This window comes from Myxine glutinosa, chromosome 12, assembly GCF_964187855.1.
Source record: "Myxine glutinosa chromosome 12, kmMyxGlut1.1, whole genome shotgun sequence".
In the NCBI taxonomy this organism is placed as follows: domain Eukaryota; kingdom Metazoa; phylum Chordata; class Myxini; order Myxiniformes; family Myxinidae; genus Myxine; species Myxine glutinosa.
The window spans coordinates 57,352,765-57,366,144 of NC_136272.1; the positions used below are offsets into that span (position 1 = coordinate 57,352,765).

The 13,380-nt window shown below is 44.2% G+C and overlaps 1 protein-coding gene across 1 annotated transcript in view; it reads right to left on the reverse strand.

Moving 5' to 3' along the window:
• The window catches only part of LOC137437425 (neurobeachin), a 677,671-nt gene that overhangs the window by 325,549 nt on the left and 338,742 nt on the right, over window positions 1-13,380 (reverse strand). The window contains exons 21-22 of the mRNA XM_078766839.1: window positions 4,849-5,041; window positions 1,052-2,026 (exon numbers count right to left, since the gene is read on the reverse strand). Coding sequence (XP_078622965.1) covers window positions 1,052-2,026; window positions 4,849-5,041 — 1,168 coding nt within the window. The remainder of the gene's footprint in view (window positions 1-1,051; window positions 2,027-4,848; window positions 5,042-13,380) is intronic.

The window sequence follows — 13,380 nt, forward strand, 5'->3', positions numbered from 1 at the left end:
ATCATCTTCGAGACCATCACTGTTATCACTTAATGCATCTTCATCAAATCATTTCCAGTCATTCATCGATCTCGCACCGCCATCTTTGAATCAAAATGGGGCATGTTATGTCTGCACTTCGAGGAAGGTAGAGCGGTATCCTGCTTTCAAATGCACTTTCATCTGCTCCAAAACAATCAGTAACTGCACAACTTTTTATTGTTGCCTTTATCAGTATCATGTTGTAATGGCGAAGTGTTGTTGTAATGAAGATGTTGTAATGGTGAATCATTCTAACGAAGCAAAAACCTCTAGGATCTGGAATCTTTCAACAGCTTGAATATGATGTCAGAAACAAAATAACGGATGGGACTGGGATGTCAAATTATCCAATCCGATGTAACTAAGTACACATGACTCCAGATGAGACATGTCCACCTCTGCTTTAGTGGCTCCGCATCTACAAGTTGGATTTATAATCAGAGGTGCAGAGAGGCCATTTCCGTTGAAAAAATCTATCAATGTTCATTTGCAGAGTATTACCTGTGGAGGAATTTCATCTTTGCCTTTTACAGGTGTGAAGTGGGATTGGAACCTGGTTCCCTAAATTAATCTATAGAAATATTTTCAAGTGGTTTTGCATTTGTTTGTTATTCTTTCACAGTTGAACTGTAGCACCTGGAGGCTCCAAATTTTGGGTGTTGGTACTTCAGATCCTGGGAAAAGTAGCTCGCACATGTTGGCCTTGACATCCGTTTCGAGGCCACCAAAGGCCTCAATAAAGTGGAAATTGGGATATTGGGTCAGTTATTCGTGCCCCCGGCCCGCAAGCAAAAGGTAACGATCATGAGGCCAATAACTTCAAAGTTTTTCAATGTCCAACACGTCGCAAAACCACCTCTGGGAAAAGCTCACCCAGGTGAGGAGCACCGGGTGTCCCTCCACCACCCTCCCACCCCCATCCCTTTCGAGCAGCACCGGGTAGCCGCAGCTAGTGCCAAATTGACCAAGTTTTGTTAATTTGAAATTTTTATCCATAAATGTTTAAAAAACCAAAACTCAGTGCGTATACCTGTGTTGATGTCGTCTGAATCTTCCTCAACTCCTTCCCATCCTTTCCATCATCCGATTTGTCAGCATCAGAAGCCACGCTCACCGTGTCTGTTAGCGCTGGCTGTGTCACTCCATCGGCTCCTTCAGTTTCACCATCCTGCTTGCCTGCCATGGAGTCTCCACCAGATAATGAACCTGGAATGGTTGCCAATCCACGACCGGCCTTTGGACTAATGGTCGCCAGGAGTGAAGATACTGGATCACTATCCTCCTTTTCTAGTAGGGTAAGGCCTGGGCCATCTGGCGCTAAAGTTTCACACATTTTCTCAACATCACAAGTCCTATCACTTGGCAAAATGGACCCTGGTACAAGGGAGTTTCCAGGAATAATGTTCGAATAGCCAGGGGTTTCCTTTGACATATCTTCTTCTTTTGAAATCTGTTTCCTCACTAATGGTTCTCCTGGGACTTCAACAATTCCTTCCCCAATTGGCTTTCCTGTTTCAAGTTGACTGAGTACAGGTATGACAAGTGACATTTGGGTTGGAGCCAGCTCTGGTGTCAGATCCACCTCTTCCGATTTGACCTCGATCGCTTCCACTTTCTCGGCAGTCATGTCCTCACCACCCCCAAGGAAATCCTGCAATTCCCGTGCGCTGCTATCAAGGGCACACGCGACGTCAATCGGCGGCGGGGCCCCAGCGACAGCGACTGAAACGACTGGGGACTCGATGTCTGCTAAAAAATTACGACCTTCCACTGGAGTCACTTGTTCCAGATCTGCCTCAACATCACCTGCTGCCAATGTTCTTACTGGATCCACATCCACTCCTTCCTGCATTTCAGGAATATCACGACCCGAGTGTGCAGTTGCTGACAGTCCAGAGATTGTGCTTACGTTGCCTTTCTTGCCTCGCTTGATATTTGCCTCTTCCTGACGTTGGTATTCTTCATACATCCTAGCCAAGTACTCCCGGTGTGCTTCATACGTTACCTGTGGAAGGGAGAAACAACGTTGATCGAAAGAGTAGCCTACGAAAAGGAAGAAGATGCTGATAACACATGGCAACAATAAAAAGAAAACACAGCATCAGTGTAACAGTTGGAGGCAAGTTTACAATGATCGAGGTAAAAACATAACATCATCTATTGTCAATCTTCACAAGTGAACAGAAGTGCAAGTTTAACTTTCTGCTCTGAGAACACGGAAAATGATGTTATGCTGCCTGGTTCAAATCCAATATGTCGTGTTCATTTGTCTATCACCTACTCATGTGCTGTCAATTTTTGTCTACAAATGTCGATGGAATGCATGCAAGAGCTCTCTTGAGGAAGCCCGAGGTACGAGGCCCGAGGTACGAGGCCTGAGGCACGAGGCCCGAGGTATGAGGCACAAGGTCCGAGGCAGGCCAGGCCAGGCCAGGCAGAGGTCTTTGGTGAAGGCCGAGGCTGCACTTGACGTACACACACATCCCTTTCTCTTGCTGTTCCCAAACTCTACCTCGTCTATCTTGATTCCCAAGCGATAAGAGCGGTCAACAATTCTGCCTCATCCCTTTTCAGGGCAGGCACATCGTTTACACCTCAAAGTTTCCTCTCCGCACCATGCTGCATACACCTGCGCTACGCTATCATACGCCCGCCACCTCCACCACTTCCTACCTTTATCAGGATCGGTACCAGTGTGTCGACGGTATCCAAGTATGTCAAGGGCCGAACTTAAGCCCTGAACTTGATTCTCCAGCTCTTCTCTTCTTCATATCCATTCCTTCGAGCATGTCTGATTGGCCCATGTTGCATTTTAAATCACAAAGTAAGATTGCAGATGGATTTAAGCGATAAGGGGGTTAAGCTTTTTGGGGGGATTGTAATTACCCTGCGCTCGCGAAGCGAAAAGTGGGGTTAAGCAATCGGGCTCGTACATACAATACGTACGTGTGTACATACGTAGGTATCTGCATTTTTAAATTCTTTTTCTGGGCATCCTTAGGTCCGATTGACATGATTTTCACCATACTATGCGTTAGGGTTACGGTTAGGGTTTAATTTTTTTAGTGATAATTATCACATCAAAGGTCACGTGGCATGGGCGCGTTAGGGTTAGTGTTAGGGTTAGTGTTAGGGTTAGTGTTAGGGTTAGTGTTAGGGTTAGTGTTTGGGTTAGTGTTAGTGTTAAATTTTTTTAGTGTTAATTATCACATCAAAGGTCACGTGGTATGGGCGCCACCCTGGAAAAATGAAAAACGTTGCACCTCCATATCTGCGAAACAGCTGGGAGCCACTCTATGGGAATTTGCTCATCCATGGGAAACAGCTCCATGGGATTTTGGCAGTTACTGGTGAAACTGCCAAAATCAAGACTCTCTGCTCACCTTCACTCCTTCATTCCTCTTTACTCCCGCCTCTGGAACAAACTCCCTCACTCTCTTCAATCCCACTCCTCCCTCCGGGTCTTTAAAACAGCTGTTCACCACCATCTCTTATCTTCCCCCATCCAAAACCTTGATCTTTTCTAACCCCGTTAAAACACCCTAAATCCACCTTTTCCAAATTCCGTTTTCTTTCCTGAAAGTCCTACAAAGTCCGACAAGGACTTTCAGGAAAGTGCCAGTCCCAAATGGAGTGTGGGGTGTGATACCCCACCCTAGCCCTCTCCCTTCCTGATGTCCCGGTTATCTACAGGTGTTGTACTTCCCTCTCTGTCCCGCTCTCCCCTATTCCCTTTATTATATATTCTTCGTGTTAGCTCTCACACGACACGAGCCTGGACTGAGTAAAGAAAAAAAAACCTGATATTCCAAATCTGATTCCATATTTCATGATTTCAACTCATGGCCTAAATAATTATGTCGAAATCTACAGTGAAATCGGAACAAAATGAGGAAAAGGCATTTTAAAAAATCAAATAACTAAATAATAGCCCATGGTGTACGGAATGTGAGGTAAAAATAGCTGCAGAATCCATTTTTCACTCTTTTAAAGGTAATTATTGTATGTCTAATTTGATTTTACACCGTCCAGGGACATCGGACATGATTTTTTTGGATTTGGATTCTACTTTTATTATACACCAGCAACGGTACCCACGTTGCCGTGTAATTCCGGATCCCTCCTCTCACCCCACCCCCTTCCTCTGGACTCCCATCTCACGAGTTCTCCTCTACCCTCTCACTCCTTACATGGTCGCTGGACACAGTTAGCGTCGCTGGACCGAGTATTAGCTTAACGGTGAAGGTGGCTGGCTTGAGGTCTTGGGGTCCTGAGTTTGAACCCCCGTCATGCCATTGAATTAACAACAGATAGGTTGACTCAGCCTTCTCCCACCCCGCACCTCTTCCCTCCAGACTCCCACCTCTTCCCCTCCCGACTCCCACTTCTTCCCCTCCCTCCTTCACCTTCTGCACTCCCACCTCACCCTTTCCCTTCCTTCTTCCCACTTCCTCCCACCCCACTCCCTCCCTCCAGAATCCAAAAGGAGGCAAATTGGGGGAGGGAGAGAAGTGGGGGGGGAAAGGAGTGGGGAAGGGAGAGGAGTGGGGGTGGGAGGAGAGTGGGGGAGAGAGAGAGTGGGGGAGAGAGAGAGTGGGGGGAAGGAGAGGAGTGGGGGAGGGAGAGGAGAGTGGGGGAGGGAGAGGAGTGGGGGAGGGAGAGGAGTGGGGGGAGGGAGAGGAGCGGGGGAGGGAGAGGAGTGGGGGAGTGTGAGAAGGGGAAGGAGGGAGACGAGGGGGGTACTTTTGCTCGCTTTTCCCCGGCACTTGGGACGGGTACTCTTCCTAGTGCTTTACATAAACTGATGTACACTGTTTAGTACCATACCTTTGAGTGGGCAATGGACAATGTGTCCACCCAAACACGCCAGCCACCCCACTCATATTTAATGGCGTGGTAGAGCAGGATGCGGAAAATTGAGTAAACCATCTCAGTGACCTTCTGCTCTTCACTGCTCCGAGGGTTCACATAACCCAACGAGAACATCCAATCCTGCCATACCGAGCACTGCAGCAAGCAGCTGTGGCAGACAAGGCAGAGGGGAGAAAAGAACATGAACACTTCATTCTCACAAGCATTTTAACCTAGTAATACAGCAAGTGGTAAAGGTGGTCAAATGAAAATCTTAAACGATTACAAAATTCATTAATTTTTGAACAAGTATGAAAAGCTCACGGATAAAAATTGAAACGGTTTACATGCAGGACAAGGACACCAGGAGATGTCAAAGGACTTTCGCATGAACTATAAGGACATCAGGAGATAATGGTAAAATCAATGCAGTTTATTGGATATGAATGTGGTAACCAAGTAACATGAGCCATGTGTGCTCAGATGGGAATCCTAAAGAAGACAATCCATTATATTTTAGAGATTGTATTCACGAAGTGGCAGCTCCACTCTGAGACTTAGATCCTGTAAAAATAAAAATAAAAATACCAAGAGTGTATTAACTGCCATGGGAAGTGAGGTACACGTCACATTCGCTCTTAGCAAGAGCAAAGGGCAAAGGGCAAAGGGCAAAAATAAAAAGAGGGGAGGGGAGAGTAACAAGAGCTTTCACGGAAATGAGCATCCATTGTTATTTGAGTTTCAATATTTTGATGAAAAGTTTCATTGGAAGAGCAAATTTCAATAAAAATCCAAATTACTGTGATGAAATATGCACTTACAATCAATTAATTTTACATTACAAAATAACTGAACAATTGTACAATTACATGTACAACTCGAAGGCGTTCAGTAGAGAGCATAGGTTGGCCTTATCACTCAATGGTGAAGAATCACTTAAACAATTAAATAATTCTCATATCCGAATCCATATTCAGATCTTCACCTAAATTGAATCGATTCTTCCTTGTCAGACACCCAACCGAACCACCAAGTTTCGCCCAAATCCATACATAACTTTATGACATATCCTGCTATGTATCGTTTTTGGCCCTATCTCCCAATGATGAAGAATCAATGAAAAAATTAAATAATTCCCATATCCGAATCCATATTCAGATCTTCACCAAAATTCAATAGAATAGTCCTTGTCAGACACCCAACCGGTCCACCAAGTTTCGTCCAAATCCGCCCGCAACCTTTTGAGATATTCCGCTATGTATCGTTTTTGGCCCTTTCTCCCAATGGTGAAGAATCACTTAAAAAATTCGAGTAACCGGATCCGAATCCAGATCTTCACCAAAATCTAATCATTTCGTCCTTGTGACATATGCTACCTCTCTGCCAAATTTTGACCGAATATGTCCACAACGTTTTGAGATATTTTGTTCACAAACAAACAAACAAACAAACAAGAAGACGTCATGCGGAGCACGATACTTGCAAAATACGGCCCCCACCCCCTCCCCAAGAAAAAAAATTCCATTGATACAGCAAATTGTCCATTTCATCAAGATTAAAATTGACAATCTTGATCAAAGATCGGGTCAATAGGAAGAAAAGTGACGATTTTTCAGATGAAAAATGATGATTTTGGAAGGTTGACCTTGAGTTGACCTTTGACCTTTTGACCTCAAAAAGTTGGTTTCCCTATTTAGTGACTCAATGTGCAAATGCTATTCAATTTTCAAGTAAATCGGATGTAAATTCACGGTTTTTCAGATAAAAAGTGATTTTGGAAGTTTGACCTTGCGTTGACCTTTGACCTTTTGACCTAAAATAGTATCTTTTCCAATTTAGTGACTCATACAAATGCTGTTCAATTTTCAAGTCAATCGGTTGAGAATTGACGGCTTTTTAGATGAAAATGTATGATTTTTAGAATTTGATCTTGACTTGACCTTTTGACCTCAAAAATAGTATGATTCCCAATTTAGTGACTCGATATGCAAATGCTGTTCAATTTTCAAGTCAATCGGTTGAGAATTGATGGCTTTTTAGATGAAAATGTACGATTTAAAAAATTTGACCTTGACTTGACCTTTGACCTTTTGACCAAAATAGTATGTTTCCCAATTTACTGACGATATACAAATGCTATTCAATTTTCAGGTCAATCTGATTTAAAATGGCGATTTTAGAAATTTGACCTCCAGATGACCTTTGACCTTTGACTTCAAAATCAATAGGCTTCTCAATTGGGATGACTAAAACAACGTGGTGAAGTTTCATGACAATCAGTTTAGAATTGTGACCTGTAGGCCGGTGACAGACAGACAGATGAAAAATCGGTCATAGACCGAGGACTTGCCGGAATTTACTTTTTTATCGGCCATTTAGGACAAATATGGCGGCCGAACCACGTGATCGATGACGTCATCATTAACCTATTTTATTCTCCATGGAGAGTTCTTTACGAAGAGCCATGTCTGAATTTTTTCTATTCAGCACTTTCAGAGATATAGAGGTGCTAAGTTTTTCGGTTTTTCCAAGATGGCGGCCGAACCATGTCATCGATGACATCATCATTAACATATTTTATTCCCCATGGAGAGTTCTTTACAATGAGCCATGTCTCAATTTTTTCTTTTCAGCACTTTCGGAGATATAGAGGTGCAAACTTTTTCGGTTTTTCCAAGATGGCGGCCGAACCACGTGACTGATGACGTCATCATTAACATATTTTGTTCCCCATGGAGCGTTCTTTACAATGAGCCATGTCTCAATTTTTTCTATTCAGCACTTTCGGAGATATAGAGGTGCAAAGTTTTTCCAAGATGGCGACCGAACCACGTGACCGGTGACGTCATCAATTGGGCACTATATTAGAGGGCAAGACAAATACGTGTGCAAAGTTTGGCGATTCTACGTGCAACGGTGTAGACGTAGTGCTGCAAAAAGACAAACAGACAAACAGACAAACGAACAGATCAACATACTTGCCGGAATCTTTTCCGGCAAGTAACAGACAGAACCACAAACGGAACCGACCAATATACTTGAAAAATCTTCGATTTTGCAAGTAACAAATAGACAGGGGTGAAAACATCACCTCCACCCACCTTAAGTGGCGGAGGTAATAATAATGGCATAATATCAATGACATTACAAAACAATATCCCCCCATTCCCAAGGGGTTTTTGTAGCATGTGATATTGCCCCCGACACCATTACGGAAGTAAACTTTAATATAGGGAACTTAGAATGGTGAGGCCCAGTCTGATCCTTTCAATGACGTAATCTAACATACTGTTACGGCCCGGGTTTTGGGGTTTACCATGAGGGGGACAAGTCAGACTCCTCCCAAACTCCTGCCCCCATCATCCACAGATAACTCTGTGGGCTGGCATGTTGAGAGTCAACCATGTATTGCGATTTATACTGCTAAACCTGTAAGGGTCCTCGCTCTTTTATGAAACATGTGGGTTGGCGATGTCAATTGGGGCACATGCCCTCAGTGCATATACTTGTTTACTTGCTTTGTTACTCCTGTACTCCAAAGTGCCTCTTTCATTCTATTATTCTTTCTTTTCTTACCCTCGTGCAATGAATGCAGGTTTATTTTCTTGGTGTTTGTGTTAATTTGTACAAGAATACTAGCCGAGGATAATTTTATTAATCAAATAACAACCCCGCCAGGACGCAACCCCGCCAGGACGCAACCCCGCCAGGACGCAACCCCGCCAGGACGCAACCCCGCCAGGACGCAACCCCGCCAGGACGCAACCCCGCCAGGACGCAACCCCGCCAGGACGCAACCCCACGAGGACACAACCCCGCCATGACTCAACCCCGCCATGACTCAACCCCGCCAGGACACAACTCAGCCAGGACACAACTCAGCCAGGACACAACCCCGCCAGGACACAACCCCGCCAGGACACAACCCTGCTAGAAAACAACCCCGCTAGAAAGCAACCCCGCTGGGATGCAACCCCGCTGGGATGCAACCCCGCTGGGATACAACCCCGCTGGGATACAACCCCGCTGGGATACAACCGCGCTGGGATACAACCCCGCTGGGATACAACCCCGCTGGGATACAACCCCGCGAGGATACAACCCCGCGAGGATACAACCCCGCGAGGCTACAACCCCACGAGGATACAACCCCACGAGGCTACAAACCCGCGGGGATACAACCCCGCTGGGATACAACCCCACTGGGATACAACCCTGCTAGGATACAACCCCGCTAGGATACAACCCCACTGGGATACAACCCCGCTTTCATCGGAAATGCTCCGATACAACCTTGCTTTGATACAACCTCGCTTTCATCGTAAACGCTTTGATACAACCCCGCCTGCATCGGAAACGCTTTGATACAACCTCGCTTTCATCAAAAACGCTTTGATACAACCTCGCTTTCAGACAACCTCGCTTTCATTGGAAATGCTTTGATACAACCCCGCTTACATCGGAAACGCTTTGATACAACCTCGCTTTGATACAACCTCGCTTTGATACAACCTCGCATTGATACAACCTCGCTTTGATACAACCTCGCTTTCAGACAACCTCACTTTCAGACAACCTCGCTTTCAGACAACCTCGCTTTCATCAGAAACGCTTTGATACAACTTCGCTTTGATACAACCTCGCTTTCATCAGAAACGCTTTGATACAACTTCGCTTTGATACAACCCCACTTTCATCGGAAACGCTTTGATACAACCTCGCTTTCATTAGAAACACTTTGGATACAACCTCGCTTTGATACAACCCCGCTTTCATCTGAAACGATTTGATACAACCTAACTTTGATACAACCCCTCTTTCATCGGAAACGCTTTGATACAACCTCGCTTTGATACAACCCCGCTTTCATCGGAAACGATTTGATACAACCTCGCTTTGATACAACCCTGCTTTCATTGGGAACGCTTTGATACAACCCCTCTTTCATCAGAAACGTTTTGATACAAAACCTCTTTCATAGGAAATGCTTTAATACAACCACGCTTTCATCGGGAATGCTTTGATTCAACCTAACTTTGATACAATGCCGCTTTCATCTGAAATGCTTTGAAACAACCTTGCTTTTGATACAACCTCACTTTCATACAACCTAACTTTGATACAACCCCGCTTTCATCGGAAACGCTTTTGATACAACCTCGCTTTGATACAATCCCGCTTTCATCTGAAACGATTTGATACAACCTAACTTTGATACAACCCCTCTTTCATCAGAAACGCTTTGATACAACCTCACTTTCATCGGAAACACTTTGATACAACCTCACTTTGATACAACGCCGCTTTCATAGGAAATGCTTTGATACAACCACGCTTTCATTGGGAACGCTTTGATACAACCCCTCTTTCATCAGAAACGTTTTGATACAACACCTCTTTCATAGGAAATGCTTTGATACAACCACGCTTTCATCGGGAACACTTTGATTCAACCTAACTTTAATACAACGCCGCTTTCATCTGAAATGCTTTGAAACAACCTTGCTTTTGATACAACCTCACTTTCATAAAACCTAACTTTGATACAACCCCGCTTTCATCGGAAACGCTTTTGATACAACCTCACTTTGATACAACCTCACTTTCATACAACCCCGCTTTCATCGGAAACGCTTTTGATACAACACCACTTTGATACAACCTCACTTTGATACAACCCCGCTTTCATCATAATTAAAGCTGCACCGAAAAGTCACATGGCTGGAGAAGATAAAATGTAGTTTCTTCTACTTCACACAATAACAACTGCTACCTTCCAAACCATACAACCAATCATGTTGACATTTCAAGCACTTATTCCAATTGATGACATCTACATTAGGTTAAAGTTTCACATTGATCAATGAAGTGGTTCAAGATTTAAAAAAAATTATATCTCCCTTCAATTATTTCTGGCTGCCAAACCAAACAACTAATAATGTGGAACTTTCATATGCTTATTTTAATTTACCCCTTCTCCATTACTTTAACGTTTCACATTGATAAATGAAGCAGTTCAATCGAAGGAAGTTTTTTTAAGACCTCCATTGAATTATTTATCGCTGCCAAACCACATGACCTTTCGCAAATTCCAAAACATCGTTTTATCACTCAGACATGGGGAACATATTTATGAAGTTTTCATTCGATATGTTCAAGAATGAGGGAGGGGATGTGTTGCAAAGGATTATGCTTCAAAATATTATAGCTCCCAAACCATGTGCCCTACGACGTCAGCTCCACAAAACTTTTTGTTTGTCATTGGTATGTGGTTATGCTTGTAACGTTTGGCCTCGATCTGTTCAGCCGTTTCGGAGAAAAAGGGTGATTAGTGTTTTTCACGATAAACATGACGGCCGAACCACGCGACCGATCATGTCAAAATTTTTGATTTCTGAATATATTTTTCGGAAGATCATGCATAAAAAATATCATATTTGTGGGATCGAGGGTTCTATTTGTCGAATTATAACGTCGTAACGTTAACACTTTTGGGTATCTCGATGAATATAATATTTGGTCCCAATGAAGAGCTCTTTAGAATGAGCCATGATTCAACTTTTTCCATTGAGCCGTTTCAGAGAGATATAGAGGGACAAAGTTGAAAGTTTTTCTCCAAGATGGCGTCGATACCACGTGATCTATGACGTCATAATTGGCATTATGACGCTCCGACCCAGTGGCGATGAAGCGAGGTGTGCTGATCTCACCCCACCTGGATACACCCTGCAGTCATTTCCTCGCTCCTCTAGGGGTGGGGGCGTGGCTGTTATTTACAGAGACAACTTCTCTCCCTTTGTCTCCTTCACCACAACTTTTTCGTTCGACCATTCATCCTACGAGCTAGCCCATGTCACCTTCACTCTGTCAGAAAACACTCTTCATTTCTTCTGCCTCTACCGACCTCCACCGAACCGGAAAAACAAGCTTACTGACTCTATGTTCGTGACCCAGCTTCCTAATCTGCTCGACCACTGCAATACTCTTCCTGATTTCGTCTTGATTCTTGGAGATTTCAACGTCCACTACGACCAACCACAACTTCCTCTCACTTCAAAGATCATTGACCTCCTTTCTACTTTTAGTCTGTCTCAGTCTGTCTCCCAACCTACACAAATTAAATGACACATCCTGGATTGGTTAGTGCACAGATGCGATGATCAGTTGGTGCAGTCCACGTCAGTGACCTGTGCTCTCACCTCGGACCACTTCTGTGTCACCAGCCACCTGAGTATTGCTGTTCCTCGTCTTCAGCCCACCTTCATCACTGCCCGCAACATTCGTGCCATCGACCGTTCCGCCTTTAAAGAGGACCTTCACACCCGTCTCTCTGGCCGTTCCTACGTCACTGCAGAAGACCTTGACTGTTGCCTCCGCACAGCGTTGGACTGTCATGCTCCAGCAACACGGCGCGCTGTTCCCAGATGCAGGAGTACTCCGTCGTTCAGCGCAGTCAGCGACGGTCAGGGCTGCCAAAAAGGAACGACGACGTGCCGAGAGACAGTGGCTGAAGACTGGCCTCACAGTCCATAAACAGTTGTATAACATAGCTAAAAGACTCGTCATAAAAATCATTCTGAAAGCAAAAACGTCATATATTTCTGATCGGATTACTAGGAGCTCCTCCTGCAAGCAACTGTTCAGCATTACCAACCGCCTGTTTGCCACCAAAAATAAATCCGTTCTTCCCACTGTATTTCCTCAAAACGAACTACCCCAATGCTTCCTGCATTTCTTTCACAATAAAATTCAGTCAATAAGAAACAATCTTGACAAGCAGTCACTCCTTTCCTTCGATGATGCTGAACACTGCTTTCACGGACGACCTCTTAGTTCGTTTACTCCTGTTACTGAGGAAATTGTCAAATGTACAATCCTCAAGTCAAACACAAAAACATGTGATCTTGACCCCCTTCCCACCGATTTGTTTATTGAGTGTTTGGACACCCTCCTCCCATTTATTACTGCAGTTATCAATGATTCTCTGACTACGGGTTCATTTCCGCCTCTCTTTAAGCAAGCTCTTGTTAAACCACTTCTTTAAAAGCCAACCCTTGACCTTAACGACATGAAAAATTACCGTCCTATCTCCAACCTGTCTTTCCTGTCAAAGATCACAGAAAGAATTGTGCTATCACAGATGAATGACCATCTAGTTTCAAATAATCTTTTCAATTCTCGCCAGTCAGCATATAGACCAGGCCATAGCACCGAGACCGCTCTCCTAAGAATAACAAATGATCTTCTGTCCTTTCTTGACTGTGGTAAGGTTTCCGTTCTTGCTCTTTTGGACTTGTCTGCCGCCTTTGACACGATTTACCATAGCGTCTTAATTAGTCGTCTTGAAATCACATTTGGTATAACTGGTACTCCCCTTTCTTGGCTGATGTCCTATCTTACTGATAGAGTGCAAACAGTTGTTGTCAATGGCCAGAAATCAGTCCCTTCTCCGCTTTCCTTTGGCGTTCCCCAGGGCTCAGTCCTGGGACCTATCCTCTTTCTTTTGTA